Below are 21,170 nucleotides of genomic sequence, written 5' to 3' on the forward strand. Positions count from 1 at the left end.
CCTGGCTGCACCACTTGTCTGTTGTGTGATCTTGGGCAAGTCACTTAACTTCTCTGCCTCAGTTACCTCACCTGTGAAATGAGGATTAAGACTGAGTCCCACATGGGACAATTTGTACTTCCCAAGCGCTTGGTACAGTGCTGTGCACATAGTAAGCGCTCAATAAATACGATTGATGATGATGATGATGATGACAACCTGATTACCTTGTATCTACCCCAGCGCTTAGAACAATGTTTGGCATATAATAAGCACTTAACAAATACCATTATTATTATTGTTGTTGTTATTACGGCCAAAAATTACACCTCCCCACAGCCGGGGAGGAGGTTGAGAAAAACGGATTCCTGTTTAAAGAGCTGGCCCTTCCCTGGTCGGATTTGGTCTGGAAGGTCCCGATGGAAGTGTGGTGTTTCAGATCCAAAGACTGTTTCGAGCGGAGTACCGTCCCTTGTACGCAGACCCCGCTTCCGCTCTCAGCCTTCAGCCGCTGAGCCCTCAGTGCACGGAGACCAGATTTTGGGGTCCTGTAGGGAGATCGGGGGGCATTATGACCGCAGAGGATGTCTCTGCCTGTGTTGGGGGGGATGCCAGGAGGAGAGGCAGGACTAGGACAAGAGTGAGCCATTGTAATGAGTTGAGCAGAAAATCCCCGGATTAACCAAATGGGATTTGTCGGGGAAGCCCGGGGGGGTTGGGAGGGATTAAAGGAGCAGTTTCAGGCCACCGCCGCTGTCATAAAGCAGCTGGGAAGGAGGTCCGGCGGATGCTTCTGGGGACCACGGAGGCGACCACTCCCAACGACACCGGGGAACCCCAGGATTTCCCTGGGGGGACAGCAGGTGGGTCCAGCGGAGAAAGCGGGCTTGAGGTGCGAGAGCCCAGCCCCAGCATGGATGAAATAGCGCTGCTCGGCTTGGAGGGCATCAGGAAGAAGATCCTGCATGGAGGCCTGGGGGAGCTACCCGCCTTCCACGACGGGAGTAAGGTAACGGTGCGTGAGGGGCCGGCGGGAGGGGCCCGCCGCCCGGGAGCTCGGGCTTGGCCTTGACCAGACCCTGCTCCACCCCGCAACTTGGCTTCCTCTCCTAGTTGGGGAGGGATCCTGACCCATCCTCTCGTCACCTGCTCCCTGCCCACCTTCACCGGCCGTCAGAAACATGGGAAAGGTTTTATAGTTGAGTGCGTGCCCGCACGGGGTTTACCTATTGGCAAGACTCAGGGGGTGGGGATGGGGCTGGGGGCCCTTTTAAGCTGGGATTTGGGGCAGTGGCTAGGGTGGGACGGGAGCCCCGGCCAAGCTTGGCAAGCGAGGTACAGGAGAGAGAGTCCCCAGTTAGTCCTGGGGCTGGGGGCTGGAATGGCAGGGGTCAGGGACCTCGATGGGGCTGCTGAAGTCTCTCCATGGCTGGCATAGAGCGGGCACCACCAGTCCCAGCTCCAGTGAACTTCTGCATTCCTCCCAGGCCCTGGGTTCGATCAATCAATGGGATTTTGAGTGCTTACTGTGTGCTGCGCACTGTACACTCGGGCAAGTACAATATAACAATTGGCAGACACACCCTCTGCCCAGAGGGAGCTTTCAATCTAGCTGGGGAGACACATTAATATAAAGGAATGGCAGCTATAACAGTAACTGTAGCATTTGTCATTCATTCATTCACTCGTATTAATTGAGTGCTTACTGTGTGCCAAGCACTGTACTAAGCACTTGGGAAGTACAAGATGGCAACATAAAGAAGCACTTTGTTAAGCACTTACTATGTATTAAGCACTGTTCTATGCTCTGGGGTAGCTATGAGTTATGTTGGACGCAGCCCCTGTGCTCAGGGTAAGTGGGAGGGAGAACAGGGATTGAATTTGATTTTACAGATGTGGAAACTGAGGCACAGAGAAGTGACTCGCCCAAGGTCACTCGGCAGATAAGTGAAGGAGTGTGACTTAGTGGAAAGAGCACGGGCTTGGGAGTCGGAGGTCGTGGGTTCTAATTCTGCCTCCACCACTGGCCTGTTGTGTGACTTGGATGAGTCAATTCACTTCTGTGGGCCTCAGTTCCCTCATCTGTAAAATGGGGATTAAGACTGTGAGCCCCACGTGGGACAACCTGATAACCTTGTACCTACCCCAGCAGTTAGAACAGTGCTTGGTACGTTGTAAGCACTTAACAAATACCATTATTATTATTATTATTATTAGAATCTAGGTCCTCCAACTCCCAGGCCTGTGCTCTTTCCATTAGGCCATGCTGCTCCTCAGTGGCCATGCTAGAAATAATAATACTAATAATGCTATTTGTTAAGCACTTACTATGTGCGAAGCACTGTTCTAAGTACTGGGGGGGATACAAGGTGATCAGGTTGTCCCACGTGGAGCCACAGTCTTCATCCCCATTTTACAGATGAGGTCATTGAGGCCCAGAGAAGTTAAGCGACTTGCCCAAAGTCACACAGCTGACAAGCGGCGGAGTTGGGACTAGAACCCATAACCGCTGACGCCCAAGCCAGGGCTCTTTCCACTGAGCCATGCTGCTTCTCTAAATAAGTGCTGTAAGGTTAAGGGAGGGGTGAATAAACGGAGCAAATCCAGAGAAGCAGCGTGGCTCAATGGAAAGAGCACAGGATTTGGAGTCAGAGGTCATGGGTTCAAATTCCACTCCGCCAACTGTCAGCTGTGTGACTTTGGGCAAGTCATTTCTCTGTGCCTCAGTTACCTCATCTGTGAAATGGGGATGAAGACTGTGAGCCCCCTCTGGGACAGCCTGATTACCTTGTAACCTCCCCAGCGCTTAGAACAGTGCTTTGCACATAGTAAGCACTTAATAAATGCCATTATTGTTATTAAGTACAAGGGCAGGCCATGCAGAAGGGAGAGGGAGGAGAGGAAATAAGAGTTTAGTCTGGGAAGGCTTATTGAAGGAGATGGGATTTTAATAAGACTTTGAAGGTGGGGAGGGTGATCGTCTTATCGGATCTGGAGGGGGCAGGGGGATACCTGGGGTCACTGAGGGGTTGGGGCTCCTTGCCCAGAGAGCAGGCGATCCCAGCATTGGCCATTTTCCCTCCGAGGAGATTTATACCCTCTGGAGGCGGGCCCTCTTCCCCAACTCCCCGGGGTGGCCACCGAGTTGTCGGGGGGCCCTCCCCTTAATGGGGGGCCTGTCGTACCCCAGGTCACCTTCCACTTCATGACGCTGAAGGACGACGCGGAGCGCACGGTGATCGACGACAGCCGCCGGGCGGGAGCCCCCGCGGAGCTGGTCGTGGGGAAGCTCTTCAAGATGGAGGTGTGGGAGACCCTGCTCACCTCCATGAGGCTCGGAGAGGTGGCCGAGTTCTGGTGCGACGCCGTGGTGAGTCGGGCCGCCGGCCCTCGGGCTGGGATTGGGCAGCTGCTTGCTGGGGGTGCCCACGGCCCCTCTGAAATGTCCCCCGGCCTTTGGGACCCAGTGTTTCCCCGGGAGGGGCAGGACAGGCCCTGGGCTAGTTGCTGTGACCTGCCCCTCTTGGGCCCCCTCCCCATTAGAGAAACAGCGTGGCTCAGTGGAAAGAGCCCGGGCTTTGGAGTCAGAGGGCAGGGGTTCAAATCCCAGCTCTGCCAATTGTCAGCTGTGTGACTTCGGGCAAGTCACTTCTCTGGGCCTCAGTTTCCCCATTTGGAAAATGGGGATTAAGACTGTGAGCCCCCCGTGGGACAGCCTGATCACCTCGTAACCGCCCCAGCACTTAAAACAGTGCTTTGCACAGAGTAAGTGCTTAATAAATGCCATCATCATTATTATTATTATTAGGCCCGCTCAGAGCCAGAACCTCTGCCGGGTCTCTGAAAGGGAAACCCACAAGTTAGGAGTGTTCTGGTGCTGCAGGGAATGGCCCCCAAACAGAGCATCGCCATGGCAATGGTTGGGCCCTGCCCTGTCTTTTTGCATCCTTGGTCTCCCTTTCTTTGTCCGAGTAGGGCCGGGTGGAAATATCTCCTGGGGTCTGGGTTCGAGCCGCAGCAGGCCAGAGCGGGGTTGGAGTGTGGATGGGGCAGCTCCACCCTCCCTCTGCCCTCCCCTCAGTTCGGCAGGGAGTGATGGGCTGCCGTTTACCTAGGGCAGGTGTTAGCTTAGCCCCAACACAGCCTCCCAGCTACCAAAACGTTCCTCAGGATGCCTGGTCTCCGACTCCCACCCCTGTGGAGACCAGCATAAGGACACCCCCTTTCCCCCCAGCCCCACCCCAGGAGAGAGTGGAAAAAATGAAGAATCTCCATCACTGTGGGGGGATTGGCGAGAACCAGTTGGGAATTTATCTCAGACAGGTACCAGTATCTCCCACATGCCCAGAGCAGGGTATCCCTTTCCGTGGCTGAGGGAGCCCGGAGAAAAGTCACGATAAAAGAGGAAACAGTCTTTTTATGGGGTGGGTCCACAAACCCTGTCGGACCTCCACCTGGGCTGCCAGGCCCACCCAGTCCCTGCCGCGGAGACCCCCCGCCGCGCCGGCGACTGGCCAGCGGACCACCCTCGCTCCCGCTTCCAGCACACGGGCTTGTACGCGCTCGTGTCCAGGAGCGTGAGGAGGATCGCAGAGGGCAGGGACCCGGCTGAGGGGCAGAGGCACCGCTGCGGCATGGGCAACTTGTTCGACTACCACAGCACGGGCTACGGCGACCTGGACGAGCTGCAGAGGAGCCCGCGGCCCCTCATCTTCGTCATGGAGCTGCTCAAGGTGAGGAGGGCCCTCCTGCCCCCACCCCAGGAGCCCCGGGCAGAGCCAGTTGCTGCCTTCTGCGGCCCCCACGGTCCCACTCACTCTAGGGCGAGGGAAGCCCACGGGAAGGGAGGGAGAGAGGGAGCCCGGACCCTCAGGTGTCCGAGGTGGGCGTCTCCCCGTGCCTCCCCATGAAGAGAAGCCTGGGAGTTACAGGGGGCCGCGGTCTCTCCCGGGCAGGTGGAAGCCCCCTGGTCCTACAAGCGCGACACCTGGGCCATGAACCCAGAGGAGAAGCTGCAGGCCGTGCCCCTGCTCCACGCCCAGGGCAACCGGCTGGTCCTGCAGAGGAAGTTCGGCGAGGCGGCCGCCAAGTACCAGGAGGCTGTCGTCTGTCTCCGCACCCTCCAGGCCAAGGTTGGGGCCACGGGGTCTGCGATGGGGGGCGGGGGGGGCCGGTGGCTTTCTGCGAGGCGGTCAGGGGTAGTGGAACCCAGGGGAGGCCTTTGGGAGCAGAATCCTGGCACAGCACCCTCAAGGCAACATCCCGGGGAGCTCCTTGCCCTGCCTGGGGGTGCCCAAGTCCCTCTGTGGTCTGACCGCCAGCTCAGTAGGGAGGAACAGTCTCGGAGAGAAACTCAGAGGTCGTTATTGAGCGCCTATCGTGCGCAGAGCACTGGACTAAGCATTGTATACCAGCTCGGGGGGTGGAGGAGGAGTTCTGGGCCCATTGGGCAGCAGGGTCAGGCTACCTCCGCCAGGTCAGGGGTGGCGGGGGCGTCCAGGGCTGGGTGAAATCTTGGCTCATCCCAAGAGGGAGTGGAGGAGGGTTGGAGCCCATCCACTCGCCCCCTCTTTTCCCAGGGCCCAGGTCCCTGCAGAGGAAGCCCAGCTGACCCCGAGGCCGCGGTGTGGAGGGGGGGGGCTCTGCCCTGCTCCCAGGCCCGGTCGCCAGCTCCCTCCCCCACCTTCTCCCTCGGTGGTCCGCACGCAGCAAGCGCTCAGTAGATACCGTTGATTGATTGAGCAGGAGAAGCCCCTGGAGGCCTCCTGGTGCCACTTGGAGGGGCTCCTCACGCCGCTCATCCTCAACTACTGCCAATGCCAGCTGGAGTTGGGGGACCACTACGAGGTGCTGCAGCACACCACCGCCCTCCTCCAGAAGGACCCAGGTCTTCGGAAGCCCCCTCCCCTCCTGCTTCCGCAGCAGCAGAGCCCACCGCTCCCCCTCCTTCCCACCCACACCCACCCCTGCTCACTTCTGGCTGCCTTTGGCTCCCACACAGTGCTAGCAAGACTTTTTTCTTTTTTGACGGTATTTGTTAAGTGCTTACTACGTGCAAAGCACTGTTCTAAGCGCTGGGGAGGTTACAAGGTGATCAGGTTGTCCCACGGGGGGCTTACAGTTTTCATCCCCATTATACAGATGAGGGAACTGAAGCCCAGAGAAGTGAAGTGGCCTGCCCAAAGTCACACAGCCGACAGTTGGCGGAGCTGGGATTTGAACCCATGACCGCTGACTCCAAAGCCCGGGCTGTTTCCACTGAGCCATGCTGCTTCTCATAATGATAATGATGGCATTTATTAAGCGTTTACTATGTGCAAAGCACTGTTCTAAGTGCTGGGGAGGTTACAAGGTGATCAGGTTGTCCCACGGCAGGCTCACAGTCTTAATCCCCATTTTACAGGTGCGGTAACTGAGGCCCAGAGAAGTGAAGTGACTTGCCCAAAGTCACACAGCTAATTGACGGAGCTGAGATTTGAACCCATGACCTCTGACTCCAAAGCCCGGGCTCTTTCCACTGAGCCATGTACCTTCTGGCTGGGCTTGGGATTCCAGGCCTGGAAGTTAGAGGACCTGAGTTCTAATCCCACCTCTGCCACTGGGCTGCTATGTGTCGGGCAAGTCACTTAGTTTCTCCGTGCCTCAGTTTCCTCATCTGGAAAATGGGGCTTCAATAAGTGGTCTCCCTCCTACTGAACCCATGAGCCCCTTGAGGGACAGGGACTGTGTCCAATCTGATTATCTTGCATCTAACCCAGTGCACAGTACAGTCTGGGGCACATAGAAGGTGCTGAGCAAATACTACAATTATTATTTTTTTTATTCTTTTTTAATGGCATTTTTTCAATGCTTACTATGTGCAAAGCACTGTTGTTGTTATCCTAGCCTTACCGTGGCCCAAACTCTAAGCCCCTCCTGGCTCTCCTTGCCTCTGGGCCATCATTCCGGCACGTGACGTCCGAAAGCCGCTGCCGCCTCCTGCCTTGGCACCTCCCGGGTGGGAACGGTGGAATTAGGAGTCGGGGTGGGTCTCGGGTTCTCCCGGTCCCCTCCCCGGGCACCCCCACCAACCCCAGCCCGTCCCTACCCCCTCAGGGAACGTCAAAGCTTATTTCAAGCGCGCCAAGGCCCACGCGGCCGTGTGGGACGAGGAGGAGGCCCGGGCGGACTTCCTGAGGGCGGCCCGGCTGGACCCGACCCTGGCCGCGGCCGTGAAGGAGGAGCTGAGGCTGCTGGGAGAGAGGATGAGAAGAAAGAGGGTGGAGGAGCGGCACACCTTCCGCGGTCTTTTCCGGAGGTCGGGGCCCAAGGAGCCGGGAGCTGGGCACCAGGAGGGCGTGAAGGGGGCAGAGATCGAGGAAGGGGAATGGAGGGGACAGGCAAGGAGTGGGAGGACAGAGACCAGGAGGCAGGGGGAGAGTGGAGAAGCAGGATCAGGGGAAGAGGATGGGGCTGCGGGTGAGAATAGAGGAGATGGACTCAGACCTAAGGGCAGTGACACAGATGGAGAAGGGGAGCAGGATTCCCAGGAAGACGGGAAAGGGGCAGGAGTGAGAGAAGGAGCATTTGGGGGAAATAAGAAAAGTGGGGAAGGAGAGGGGAATTCCTTGTCAGAGGCTAAAGGAGATCCTGGGAGAGCAGCCGAGGAAGGTGGCGGAGGCTGCGGAAATGAAATGTGCTGAGGGGAAAACAGGATCAGGGGCAAGGGAGTTGGGAAAAAGCTGGAGAGCTTGGGTGAGGGGAGGACGGAGACCAGGGTTGAGGGAGGGAGGAGGGGCAAAGTCTGTGGCCTGCAGAGGGGCTGGGTGGGCGAGGCTGGTGGGGGCAGGGGGGGGGTGAGAGAGAGGCAGAGCAGTGCAGCAGCGAGAGGGAGGGCAGAGGGGCTGGGCCGGAAAAAAGTTCATCATCCCCATCCCTCTGGTCCCTGCCTCTGGGCGAAGGCCTGACCTCTTCTAGGCCTCATCCCCTCAGAGCCCGGGGCCAGATCATAAAAGCTGAGAATAAAGCTATCCTGACACGATGCTTTTTTTGTCGGGATTCTCTCTCCCTTTCCCAGCCCTGCCCACCCCCTCAGAGAAGTCAGAAGGGCCTTAGAGGGGCCCTGTGGGGCCGGCCCCTGACTATCCCCTGGGGAGATCAGTCTCCAAAGGGCCTTTACCACAAGCCACCGCTTCCTCCATCAGTCCACACCTCCACAGCCCACCCTCCGGGGCCCCCGGGGAAATGGGGCTAGGAGTCGGGGGAGCTTCCAATAAAGGGAAGAGGAAGGGGAAGACGACAGCCAAAGTACCCATAAATACAAATTTATTCTCTTCCAAAGCAGAACTCAGGGAGGGGGTGGGAAGGCGGGGAAGAGGATGGAACAGCACCAGGAAGACCAGGATGAAGGAGGCAAGTAGGGAGGAGAGAGTGGGCAGCACTAGGCAGTCTCCATGTCTCCTCACCCTCCCCTGCCTTCCTGAATAGCTCAAAGTGCTTCCACTGGACCAGACCCCAAATCTGGATTCCCCCCACCCCTAGCCTCTCCCCACCCACATGGCAGTCCCAGGACAGGCGGGGCAGGCCGCATGGCCCCATAGGAGTCACGAGCCCCGTAGGCATGGCAGGAGCTGCCAAAGTCCGGGGCTACCAGGGTAGCCGGAGGGCAGAGCTGAGCCCTCCTTCTCTGCCGCTAGTAAGTGGGGGCTGTGGCTGCCCTCGTCCCCCACCCCTGCAGAGGACTGCACTGCCCCCTCCATACCAGCTTTTATCAGTTAAAGCCCCAGGCTCAAAGCTGAACGGGAGGGCACCAAGGGAAACCGCACTCCTGGCCTGCTGGGTCAGGGGCAACGGGACCCCAAGACAACTTCTGCATTTACAGCCCCTTCAGTACGGCCCTCCCCTGCGGGTGGGATGGGGGGCGGGGGGGGCAGCGGGCCCCAAGGTGACTGCCGCCTTTGCAGTCCCCTCAGCGTGGCCCTCCCTTGCTCCCTCGGCCCCAGCTAGGTTTTCAGACGAGGCTTCCCAGTCCGGCCGGGCCAAGGGTGGGAGGCCTCACACTGGAAAACTTTGGGACGCGGGCCCGGCTTGGCGCGCCCGGGCCCCTCCGCCTGACTCGGTGGTGCTGACCCAGGCAGTCCGGGCAGTGGGCCCGGAGGAGCTGGGGCCTTGGCCACTCACCCAGAGCAGGGAAATGGCGCCGGACCGGGCATCGGGAAGTTGGGGCCCCGGGGCAGGACTGGCCCGGGCCTTCTGTCCCGTTTGGGTCCCGTCCCCGGCCCCACTCCGGCTAACTCCCCTCCCAAACCTGACCAACATCCAGCCAGTGACTGGGCCTGAGAATGCAGCCTTCCGAGCCTTTCCCAGAATCCTTCCCGGCCAACGTTCTCTGACCTTCTTACACTGTAACGCGGACCAAACACACAGACTCCCACCCCACCCCTCCCAGTGATGCAGAGCCCTCCAGCCATTCTGGCTTCTGCAGATCACCCAACAACACCCCACGGCACTTTGCAGCACTGCACAGGACGCCTCATCAGGAAACAACACAACCAACACCTACTTCGTGGACACACAACCTGCCCTGAACCCCAGCGGGCCAAGCGCCACATCCCCGACCTGAGAGCCTTAGCTTTTACGAACATCCTCAGCGTCAGGACTTAAATACCAGGAGCCCGGTAGACCAACCAGGGTAGGCCGGTCCCTCGGGGCGCACACCTCCCAAGCCCGGTCCTCCGGACATGGGGCACCCTACCCCTGCTCGGCTTCTGCTGCCCGCCGACCCCTGCCGATTTCAGCTCAGCCCCTGTATTCGGGAGCCCTCACACCTCAACACAGAAAACCTGACAACTGCATCCTCATCCAGTCCTCCCAGGGCTGAGGCCTACTGGGTGTAGAGTGGGTCCAGTCCCAGGGGACTGTGGTGGGCACCACCGGCCTCAAATCCAGCTGCCACCCAGCACACCCCTCCCCAGACCGTACCAGCTACTCTGGCAGCATCCCACCCCTTTCTCTCAGGCCCCACGGGGCCAGGGGCTGGGACCGAGTGGAGCCCAAGGAAGGTGGGGATCCCCCAAGAGCCCCAGCTCAGGATGTAGAAGAGAATCCCAAAGCCTTGGGCTGGCCCTGCAGTCAGTCGCTCTTCCTTCCCTCCACTTCCTCCTCCCGCTCCCCCAAGCTGGGGCCGTTTGAGGAGGGCGGCGGGCAGGCTGGGATTAACTGGGATTAGCCTGGACTGGTGCCTGAGCAGGTTGGAAAGAGAGGAGGCAGTGCCCTGGCAACCCCAAGGGACACCAGACTCTTTTTGCCTGGTGAAGAGCTAGACGGGGCCCCTGGTCGGGGCAACTCCATCCTGCAAAGTGGGCTGGCAGAGAGAGCGAGGAGGAAAGGGGACGCAGGATGAGGAATTAGGATTTAATGTGCAAGGGCGGAAGGTGGCTGTTGGGAGAATGGCTGATGCACAGAATGTATATATATATATACACAGAGAGAGAGAGAGAGAGAGAGAGAGAGAGAGAGAGAGAGAGAGAGAGAGAGAGAGAGAGACCCAAGCAGGTTAAATCTGCTCCAGGGCTCTTGGTTAGAGAGGTCGGCTTGGGAAAAGGCGACGGCCCGGACCCCGGCTGGGCCCCAAGCCTTGAACCGCCCCCCTCACCTGGCTTCACTGACTCGAGGCACCCCGGCAAGGCTGGGGGTGTGGAGGTCGCCCTGCCCCCAGGAGCAGAAAGCTGGCCTGTCCTAGTGGTGAAGGGGGCTGGGGAAGGCGACTAGCTCCTTGCCCTCGAGTCAGACCAAGCCCACCCGCCCTGGCCTGGCCGTTAGTTTCCTTTCTTCTCTCTGCCCGGTCAGTGGACGGAGCCCCTCTGTGTCCCAGGGCCGTTCTCCAGAGGTGGGCAGCCGGCGGCGGGAGGGCGAGATGGCGGGCTGTCCTGAAGAGGGGCGGCCGGACCCGGGGTGGATGCCCAAGTCCCAGCCGGGCCTGGCCAGCTCCCGGGAAGTCGGCAGAAGGGAGCGGGTGGAGCCGAGGGAAGGCGCGGCGGGGGAGCTCGGATAAGCCAAACCTGTTAGCGCTTCTCTGGTTCCTCCAAACATCAGCCGGCGTTGGGAGTAGGCCGCCGGGAGGGTCTGTCTGGCCGTGGAGGACCCAGGCGTACCCGGGCGCGGGGACGGCCCGGCACGGGCACCCAGCTGGCCTAGCGCGGCTTTGGTTAGCGAGGTTACTACTGGGCACAGCAGCTGGCAGGGGTGCTCACACAGGACCGTGGGCCACTGGTGGGCCAGGACTCTTGGCCAGCAGGCCACACCGGCCGGTGGATTTCCCTCCGGCATCCTGAGGAGCAGAGGGTAGTGACGCCAGTGCTGGGGGCTTCACTCCCACTTGGGCTGTGTTCCCCAGTGACCCCCCCACCCCCACTCTGGTGTCCCAGGAGCCCCCCGACCCTTACAGAAGGCAGCAGCCAGCAGTGAGGGCTGACCCCTGGGCTGGCCCTCGACACAACCCCCCCAGGGCCCAGACCCTAGGCAGTGGGGTCCCAGCATCCCGGCAGCAGGGATGAGGGAAAGGGCTGGGCCGGAGCAGAGACGGGGCCGAGCCCTGCCGGGCCGGAAGAGGGAGCGGGGCCGGTGACCTCTGGCAGGTCAAGAGGCCAGCAGAGTGTTAGGGGTCGGCTCGGGGCTGGGAGCGTTGGGGAAGGCATTCCGCAGCTTCTCCATGATGTCCTCCAGGCACAGGCTGACGTTCTGGCTCTTGGCGACTATTTCATCTAGAGGGCAGAGGGCGGACGGGATGGACAGATGGAGCGGGGCCCAGGAGCGCGGATCAACAGGGCGGGAAGGACGGACAGCACAGGGAGGACAGGCGGAAAGAGGGGACGGGGAAGATGAGCGGATGGAGATGGGCGGACGGGACGGGGATGAAGGACGAGGCTGCGCGTTTGCCGGTCTCCACCTTGGCTGGGAGCGGCGCTCAGCCTGCAAGACGGGGGCTCTGTGTATGTCCAGCCCAGGGAGTTTCCCATCCACCCCCAGTAGTTGTGACCGAGGGGAGAGGACGTGGGTCAGCGTCTCACCGGCCACCTCGGTGTCCGGGGTGTTGCGCTCCCTCTCCCTGGCGTGGCTTCCCTCCGACGGCTGCGGGGAGGAGGCCAGCGAGGAGCCGGCCGAGCCGGTCCCGTCCAAGTCTGCCGGGGGCTGGAGAGACACGCAGGGCCCTGACCCAGCCGCTCGGGACCCTCCAGTCCAGCTCCCTGCCTCCAGGGAAGGCCAGGCCTCATCCACCCGGAGCAGAGACGTGAATCCTAAAAGCCTTCAGAGCGGGTTTCCCATTCCCCTCGGGAATGGGCAGAGCTCAGAAGGCTCTTTTGATGTCTCTCCTACCTTCCTCTTGTTGCCGTTTTAGGTCATATTCAGAGAAACCTGAGCGGCCCACCCCATATCCCACATCACTTCCCATAGCTGCAGGAAATTGTGCTCTCCCCTCCTCTCTTCTTCAGGCCTGAGTGGCTGGAATGTCCCATCGGGATGCTCAAGGTGGGCTCTGGACAGCCCCCAATCAATCAATCAATTGTATTTATTGAGCGCTTACTGTGTGCAGAGCACTGTATTAAGCGCTTGGGAAGTACAAGTTGGCAACATCTACAGACAGTCCCTACTCAACAGTGGGCTCACAGTCTAAAAGTCCCGAAACAGGACTCTCGGGTAGGCCCCCACCACCAGAGATCATCAAGGTAAGAACCCCCGAGAAGCAGCGTGGCTCAGTGGAAAGAGCCCAGACTTGGGAGTCAGAGGTTGCGGGTTCTAATCCCGGCTCTGCCACTTATTAATAATAATAATAATAATGATGGCATTTGTTAAGTGCTTACTATGTGTCAAGCACTGTTCTTGTCAGCCGTGTGACTTTGGGCAAGTCACTTAACTTCTCTGTGCCTCAGTGACCTCATCTGTAAAATGGGGATGAAGACTATGAGCCCCACCTGATTACCTTGTATCTCCACCAGCGCTTAGAACAGAGCTTGGTACACAGTAAGTGCTTAACAAATACCATCACTATTCCCCTTCTAGACTGCGAGCCCGATGTTGAGTAGGGATTGTCTCTATTTGTTGCTGAATTGTACTTTCCAAGCACTTAGTACAGTGCTCTGCACACAGTAAGCGCCCAATAAATACGATTGAATGAAATGAATGAATGAATGCTCAACAAATACCATAGAAAACGAAATCAAAAAGTCCAGATATCCTTCCTCCCGACTTGGCTGCGTCACCCTGACTTGCTCCCTTCCTCCCCTCCTCCCAGCCCCACAGCACTTCTGTCCATATCTGTAATTATATTTATTTATATTAATGTCTGTTTCCCTTTCTTGACTGTAAACTCACTGTGGGCAGGGAATGTGTCTGTTATGTTGTACTCTCCCAAAGGCTTAGTACAGTGTCCAGCCTACAGAAAGCACCCAATTCATTCATTCATTCAATCGTATGTTTTGAGCGCTTACTGTGTGCAGAGCACTGGACTAAGCACTTGGGAAGGACAAGTCGGCAACATATAGAGAGGGTCCCTACCCAACAATGGGCTCGCAGTCTATGAACAATAATAATAATAATAATAATGACGGCATTTGTTAAGCGCTAACTATGTGCAAAGCACTGTTCTAAGCGCTGGGGAGGATACAAAGTGATCAGGTTGTCCCACCTGGGGCTCACAGTCTTAATTCACATTTTATAGATGTCACTGAGGCCCAGAGAAGTTGTGACTTGCCCAAAGTCACACAGCCGGCAATCAGCGGAGCCGGGATTTGAACCCATGACCTCTGACTCCAAAGCCCGGGCTCTTTCCAGTGAGCCACGCTGCTTCTCTTTATCAATACGACGGACGGACTGGCTGACTCGGCTCCAACTGTGGGTCCGCCCACCCAATCCCGGCTCCCCTCCTTGTCCCATCCCTCCGACCCCGGTACCCCCGGAGCCCCCCGGTCCCCCAGACCCACCTGCAGGAGCAGCTCCCGCAGGCGCTGCAGCTGAGACTCCAGCTGCTTGTTGTGGTCCTCCAGGATCTGCATGCGGGTCTCCAGGCGGCTCTTGTGCTGCCGCAAGATCCGAGCCTCGGCCAGGAGCTCCTCGTTGTGGGGGTCCTGGGCCGCCTCGGGGGTCCCGGCCGCCAGGGGAGGGGCCTCGCCCGCCTCCTCGTGCTGCCACTTGAGCCGTCGCAGCTCCCCTTGGAGGATCCTGCCGGGCCGGGGAGCGTGACGAGGGCCCCCCAGAGATGAGCCCCGCGCCCCTACCACCCCGGGCGGCCCAACTGGCTCCGGCCGGGGGCTCGGCCCCCCGTCCCAGGGCCCGGTTGCGATTCCTGAGCCCCCTCCGAATCATCATAATGATGATGATGGTACTTGTTAAGCGCTTACTAGGTGCCAGGCACCGTTCTAGAGTAAGCAGGTTATCCCACGGGGGGCTCACAGTCGTAATCCCCATTTTACAGATGGGGTAACTGAGGCTCAGAGAAGTGACTTGCCCAAAGTCACCCAGCTGACAAGCGGAGGAGCCGGGATTAGGCCCCACGACCTCTGACTCCCAACCCCGGGCTCTATCCACTGAGTCACGCTGCTTCTCAGCAGGCAAGGCCGGGCCCAGCGCCCCGTCTTCCGTTCTCCAGGGCAAGCCCCATCTCCCTCCCGCGCCCCCTCACCCGTCCCCCGGCCGCCCCCTCGCCGGCCCCCCACCGGTTCTCGTCCTCCAGGTGAGCCAGGATCTTCTCCAGCGTGCCCTTGTCCTCCTGGCCGGCCGGGCTGCCCTGGGCCTGCTGCTGCCCGCCGGCCGGCTCGCGGTCCGTGATGGGGCTGGAGTGCCGCAAAAGGTACTGGTCCTCGTCTCTGCCATGGGAAGAGTGGTGCCAGGAGGGGTCTGATGTGGGCACAGACACACCTGCATACCCAGGGCACGGGGGGTTTGAGGGGGGACACCTAGCCACCAATCCGGCCCTATCCTCCAACTGGGTTCAAACCAGGCCCCACCGCCCAGTCTCATTACCCCCCTGGGCCGGGGCCAAGCCTCCACCTTGAGACGCGGGGCCGGGCCACGCACCGCGGACTCACATGCTGTCGTCCGGGGACTGGCTATCATTGAAGAAGGAGCAGTTCTGACTTTCCATCTCGGCGAGCCTGGAGGGGTGGAGGGGAGCGGCGGTGACCCCACTGGCGACCCCGCCCAGGCCCCTCGGCTGCCGAGCCGCAGCCGGACAAGGGGCGGGAAGCCCGGGACCGAGCGAGGCCTCCGCCAACGATCCCCGACCCCCGTTATCTCCCCGCCGGGACCCAGGTACCTGCTGGCAAAGTGCTCGATGCGGGAATGGGTGTCGGCATGGGGCAGCACCGGGGAGGAGGCCGGCCTGAAAGAACAGCCGAGGCCCAGAGTCCGGGCGGGCCGCCCACCGGGACTCGGAGACCCACCTAGCGCCCCACAGCTCCGGGACGGGTGCAGGGGAGGGGGCTGCCAGTGGCCTCAGAGCCATCTGACTCACTGCACAGAGGGGAATCCCCCTCCCGGAAGCTCAGACTGTGCTCGGTGGGGCCGGGGGCTCGGTGATGATGATGATGATGACGGCATTTATTAAGCGCTTACTGTGTTCAAATCACTATTCTAAGCGCCGGTGATCAGCTTGTCCCCCGGGGGGCTCACAGCCTTAATCCCCATTTTACAGATGAGGGAACTGAGGCCCAGAGAAGTGAAGTGACTTGCGCAAAGTCACACAGCTGGCGGAGCCGGCATTTGAACCCATGACCTCCGACTCCAAAGCCCGCGCTCTTTCCACTGAGCCACGCTGCTTGGTGGGGGCCTTACTTGGAGACCTCACGTCCCGGGGCTTGGGGCAGGACACCGATGAGGAGGAGCAGTCCCCAAAGGCTTCCTGCCCTCCTCGAACCCTCCTCCCCGGCCCCCAAATCCGGGTCACCCCCTCCCAGGATCACTGAGGTAATAATAATAATAATAATGATGGCATTTATTAAGCGCTTACTATGTGCAAAGCACAGCGCAACTCAGTGAAGACAGCCCAGGGGTGGCAGTCCCGAGACCCGGGTTCTAATCCCAGCCGTGGGACCGTCGTAATGTCTCCGGCCCACTGTTTTCAGATATATCAAATGGGGAGGAGACACCTACTCGCCCTGCCTTTTGGACAGGGAGCCCCTTTTGGGACAAGTCTGGTGTCTACTGAGATTTTCTTGTAAATTGTGTCAAGCTCAGGAGAGCAGTGGACACACAGTGAGCGCGGATCCACTGTGTGGTGACCGCCGCTTCCCTGCCCGCTCCTCTCCCTGCCCGGGCGCGCCACGGGGTTCGGCCCTCACGTCTCGCTGAAGTCAGCCTCCAGCACCGACTGGACGGGCAGGTAGCCCCTCTGGGGGTGTCTGCTGAAATACTGCTTCGACCGGAACTTGTTCTTCAGGGTGGTGGCGAAGTCCCGCATGTTCTCGCTGGACGTGGTCTGGGGAGAGGAGGGGCTCCCGTCACTGAGCCCCCGCGGCCCCAGTTTGGGTGTCCCGGGGATCGGGAGGGCGCGGGGGGCGAAGGGGGCGCGGCTCCTCACCGGGGTGTAGTACTCCATGATGGGGTAGTGGAGCTTATTGCCCTTGCTGGCGCGGCCCGTCAGGAAACACATCTGGCAGATGTCCACGTTGAACTGCTTCAGGCTGCGGTATCTGGGGAAGGACGGGACCGGAGGGAGTGGGCGGAGAGGGGCAGGGAGATCCAGAACCTCTCTGGCCCTCCCGGTGGGGGGGGCACGGCCACACGCTGGCCCCAACCCCTCTCCCATTGGCACCCCACCACGTGATGAGGATAATAACGGCAGCATTTGATCAGCGCTTACTATTGTCCACTGAACTAAGCGCTGAGGTCGATACGAGATAATCAGATCGGACACAGTCCCTGTCGCACATGGGGCTCACAGTCTAAGGGGGAGGGAGAACAGGCACTGAATACCCATTTTACAGACGAGGAAACGGAGCCAAGGTCACGCAGCAGTGCTGGGGATTAGAACCCAGGTCCCTTTCTCCCAGCTCCGTGCTCTCTCCACTAGGCCATTCATTCAATCATATTAATTGAGTGCTTACTGTGTGCAGAGCACTGGGAAGTACAAGTTGGCAACATATAGAGACGGTCCCTACCCAACAGTGGGCTCACAGTCTAGAAGGCCACACTGCTACTCACTGGGGGGGTCTCAAGGTTTGTTTGGGGCAGAAGTTTTGTTCCACCCCAGTTAGGAATTTAAAATGTGGGGTTACACCAGCCTTTTAAAATGAGCCCCATAATCTACCACTGCCCCCTCCCCTTCCCCCCCACCAGCCCACCCTCCACCATGGAAATACAATGGTCGTACTGGACAACAAACGAGAGGTTTCCCTCGGCCAGGTGGTCCTGTTTTAGCCAAAGAGGTAGCTAGAATTCAGAGGCAGTGGGCAGCACGGAGAGGCAAGCCCTTCCTGACTACCGCTCCTGGTGCCCAGGGAATCTCCCACAATTCCTGGTTGGGGCCAGAATGGTACGAGCCACGGGATCAGATGATGAAGTCCCTCCTGGGCCAATCATGCTGACACTCAATGCCCCGTTCCCCTGTTGAGGACGCCCCGGGTGACGCCCAGATGCTCTACCACCTCCACGGCTCGTAAACTTGAGTCCCCCAGGGGGAAGGCCCACTCAAACCCGGGGGGTGTGGACGGGGGGGTGCCCTCCACCTCCCCTAACGCCCAGCAGCCCCAGGTCTCGGTAGCTGATGGGGTGCCCCTCCCGTGTGGCCCTCGGGGTCTGGGGCCGGATGTACCTGAAGCCCTTGATGGGACAGTGCCTGCAAACCGAGCATTTGGTCTGGTGCTTCACCGGCTCAGCCAGGGCCACGCGGTGCAGCACGGACAGCCACACCATGGACTGCGGCTCCAGATTGGCCCACTCCAGGAACTGGGCCGCCTCCACCGCCGCCTTCCCTGCGCTCTGGGGACACAGAGGGACGGAGGGAGGGACGAAGGACTGAAGCCCGGCAGGCTGGGTGGCTCCGGTCCTGGGGGGTGGTAGACCCAGTGGCCTCCAAGGCCCCACCCTGTCCAGCATGGCGGGCTCTCGGGGACAGGGTGGACGGCCAGGATGCCCGGGCCCCGTCTCGCTTGCAGGCCTACAGCGGCCTGTGGGGCTCTGCATCCCCGCTTGCCCTCCTGCCCCACCCTCGGCCACCCCAAACAATCCCCCCAGATGCCCACATCAAAGCTGCCCCTGAGGGGTACCGGCAGGGTGGGTGGAAGAGAGCATCCGCTGACCCGGCCCCTCCCCTCCTCCTGTCAGCGTCTCCCCTCTCCCACTTCCCGGCGGCGGTGGGGCTGTCGGCCTGCCTCTGGGCCGGGTCTTCCCATCATCATCATCATCAATCGTATTTATTGAGCGCTTACTGTGTGCAGAGCACTGTACTAAGCGCTTGGGAAGTCCAAGTTGGCAACATATAGAGACAGTCCCTCCCCAACAGTGGGCTCACAGTCTAAAAGGGGGAGACAGAGAACAAAACCAAACATACTAACAAAATAAAATAAATAGAATAGATATGTACAAGTAAAATAAATAGAGTAATAAATATAGTAAAATAAATAAATAAATAAATAGAGTAATAAATATAATAAATTCCGGCCCGGGCCCAGCGCTTACAAAACGGAAGCAGCTGCGGATGCTGGGCTCCACGTTGCTGCCCCCGAAGGCCGCCACCTCCCCAAGTTGGCGTGGAACCTGGATGGCCTCGTGCAGCAGGATGCCCAGGTGCCTCTGGTCACACAGGCCGCCAGCGTGGGCCACCTGGCTGAAGAGGTCTGCCCGGGACCCGTGGTGGGGACGCGGGACAGGCCGGGGAGAGGAGAGGCCGGGCGAGGGGGGTCGGGATTGGAGGGGGAAAGACAGGCAGGGGATGGGGAGGAAGCCAAGTGCTTGTCAACCCGGCGTCCTTTTAGCCCGCTCGCTGCCCTTCCCAACTAGGGCTCGGCTACCACGGGAGCCTCCACCCCTGGCTCCCTGGGAGGAAAAGGACTCGGGGGTTCCGGGGCTCTCAGGCCCTTTGGGAATCCCAGGGCGATTGGCTGCCTGAAGGCCCCCAGCCTCCCGCTTGCCTTCCACTGCTGGGTGGGTCACCCCCGCCCGACCTTCAGCCCATCCCCACTCCTCCAAACATACCCCCGTTATCCCCCGGACCCCGAAGAAGGTGCCTGGAAGCTGACCCCCCATCTCTGCCCCCTTAGCCAGGACTCACAGCTCTTCTGAGGTAGGGTGGGGGGGAGGAGGTAACTCATTCCAACCCCACCCAGGACCCCCACAGAACAGATCCTCAAGACTCAGACACTCAGGGGTCCCTTTCCTGGGCTTCTTTCCCCTTCCCAAGATCCCCCCTGCCCCCCTTTCTGCCCTCCACTGAGTGGGGCACTGCACTCGGCCTGGCCAGCCCCCTCCCCCTCAACCCCGGGACTCACACTGGAATTTCTCTTTCACGTCTGTGCCGCACAGACACGCGATGCCCGTCTTAAATGAGAGGGCCCGCACCTTCCCACTGCGGCCGCTGATGGAGTGGACAGAGGTAGAGAGCAGTCAAAGGGTCAACCCTCCCTCCCCCGACACACGCCCCGTCGCAAGGGCCCCGGGGGTGGAAGACGTCCCTCACCGCAAGCCAGAACTAGGCCGGGCATTGTGACAATGCCCCTTGCCAGCTTCCTGCTGCCCTTAGAGCCCCAGGAAGTGTCTTGGGGTTGGGGGCGGAGGGGGGGACTGGAGGAGAGGGACAGACGAGATGGTGACCCAGAAAGGGAACAAGCAGGCTTCTGGGCGCCGGGCATCCAGACGGATTCTGGCTCTGTGCCCCCGCTCAGGAGGCCTGGCGACAGACTGGCTTTCCCCGACCCCCTGGGCTCCTTTTGGGACACTGAGCCCAATCGGAGCCTCGGGAGACTTCAGCCGGGCCTGGCCCTGAACTGACCATCAGCAGGTTGAGGGCAGCTGGGCCTCAGATGACCACCGAAGAGGTGGAAGGAGCTGGACAGGGGCACTGCCCACGCATGGGTCCTTGTCCTAGGCATCTCATGTATATGCTAGATGATTGGGTCCTCCCAGCCCCGGACCACCAGTGAGGGGCCCGAGGAAGCCCGAGACAAGGGTCGGCAGGGGCAGGGCTTCCTCTCGCCACTTCGGGTTCGTGGGAGACGGGCAGAGAGGGCACCGGGGTCAGGGGGCAGAGAGTGGAGCAGCAGGGGGGCAGAGGGGGGCACACCTGTCGTAGACATTGAGCAGCCAGTTGAGGGTCATGTCCACGCAGAGCGGCACATTGACCAGAATGCCCCTCTCCTCCTCCAGCCTCTCGTAGAGGGCGGTCAGGCAGTGGATGACCTCCACCACGTCCATCACGTGTTCCCCGGGCTGCAGCTCGTGCTCGCTGAAGATCTCCAGGGCTGTGTTCAGGGGGACCAGGTCCACTGGGACAAGGGGGAAGGCGGCAGTCAACCCTGGCCCCTGCCCCAGACCACCCGCCCACCCTCGTTCCCTCCGCTGACGGCCAGCCTCGGGCCCCAAGGGACCAGCGGGGTGACCTCCCAGGCCCAAAGCCGACAGCTGGCCAAAGGGATCCCTGATTATCTTGTAATCATAATAATAATGGCATTTATTAAGCGCTTACTATGTGCAAAGCACTGTTCTAAGTGCTGGGGAGTTTACAAGGTGATCAGGTTGCCCCACAGCGGGGTCACAGTCTTAATCCCCATTTTCCAGATGAGGTGACTGAGGCCCAGAGAAGTGACTTGCCCAAAGTCACACAGCTGACAAGTGGCAGAGTCGGGATTTGAACTCATGACCTCTGTCTCCAAAGCCCGTGCTCTTTCCACTGAGCCACGCTGCTTCTTGTATCTACCCCAGTGCTTAGTACGACGCCTGATACATAGTAAGCCCTTAAGAAATACCACAGTTATTATTATTACTGCCAAGAACTGTAGCCAGTGCTGGAGAGAAACAACAAGAGAATACACAAGATCCTATTTTGTTGTGGGGACTTTTTAAGCAATGGGGTTTCTAAATACATGAAACAGTGAGCCGGCAGTTTAAAACACCACACACTTGTTTAAACAAGCACAGGGAGTTTTGAGGGGTGTGTGTGTGTTTTTTTTTAACATTAACTTGGGTTGTAGACTGTGAGCCCATTGTTGGGTAGGGACCATCTC

The 21,170-nt window shown here is 59.7% G+C and overlaps 2 protein-coding genes across 3 annotated transcripts in view; one reads left to right on the forward strand and one right to left on the reverse strand.

Annotated features, from left to right (window-relative positions):
• The first annotated feature begins 770 nt into the window (after positions 1-770).
• Positions 771-9,838, forward strand: LOC119929613 (aryl-hydrocarbon-interacting protein-like 1). The gene is made up of 10 exons (XM_038747788.1): positions 771-988; positions 3,170-3,349; positions 4,524-4,712; positions 4,935-5,111; positions 5,725-5,866; positions 7,075-7,563; positions 8,120-8,265; positions 8,522-8,612; positions 8,961-9,362; positions 9,756-9,838. Exons 1-10 carry the CDS (start codon positions 893-895, stop codon positions 9,836-9,838), a joined length of 1,995 nt encoding a protein of 664 aa, XP_038603716.1. The 5' UTR covers positions 771-892.
• Positions 9,839-11,392: 1,554 nt separating this feature from the next.
• The window catches only part of DRP2 (dystrophin related protein 2), a 36,164-nt gene continuing 26,386 nt past the window's right edge, over positions 11,393-21,170 (reverse strand). For both annotated transcript variants that reach the window (XM_038747979.1, XM_038747980.1), the window contains exons 12-23: positions 20,231-20,432; positions 19,440-19,525; positions 18,631-18,788; positions 17,765-17,931; positions 16,532-16,643; positions 16,293-16,429; positions 15,269-15,334; positions 15,042-15,107; positions 14,670-14,819; positions 13,938-14,175; positions 12,027-12,147; positions 11,393-11,720 (exon numbers count right to left, since the gene is read on the reverse strand). In XM_038747979.1, the coding sequence (XP_038603907.1) occupies positions 11,596-11,720; positions 12,027-12,147; positions 13,938-14,175; positions 14,670-14,819; positions 15,042-15,107; positions 15,269-15,334; positions 16,293-16,429; positions 16,532-16,643; positions 17,765-17,931; positions 18,631-18,788; positions 19,440-19,525; positions 20,231-20,432 (1,628 nt within the window). In that variant the 3' untranslated portion in view covers positions 11,393-11,595. The remainder of the gene's footprint in view (positions 11,721-12,026; positions 12,148-13,937; positions 14,176-14,669; positions 14,820-15,041; positions 15,108-15,268; positions 15,335-16,292; positions 16,430-16,531; positions 16,644-17,764; positions 17,932-18,630; positions 18,789-19,439; positions 19,526-20,230; positions 20,433-21,170) is intronic.

Source organism: Tachyglossus aculeatus, chromosome 6 (genome assembly GCF_015852505.1).
Source record: "Tachyglossus aculeatus isolate mTacAcu1 chromosome 6, mTacAcu1.pri, whole genome shotgun sequence".
In the NCBI taxonomy this organism is placed as follows: Eukaryota; Metazoa; Chordata; class Mammalia; order Monotremata; family Tachyglossidae; genus Tachyglossus; species Tachyglossus aculeatus.

Excerpts from the sequence above, each read along its gene's own strand:
- LOC119929613 (XM_038747788.1), top strand. The coding sequence starts at position 893 with ATGGATGAAATAGCGCTGCTCGGCTTGGAGGGCATCAGGAAGAAGATC. Across the intron at positions 3,350-4,523 it reads AGTTCTGGTGCGACGCCGTG|CACACGGGCTTGTACGCGCT; the intron begins GTGAGTCGGGCC and ends TCCCGCTTCCAG. Across the intron at positions 4,713-4,934 it reads TCGTCATGGAGCTGCTCAAG|GTGGAAGCCCCCTGGTCCTA; the intron begins GTGAGGAGGGCC and ends TCTCCCGGGCAG.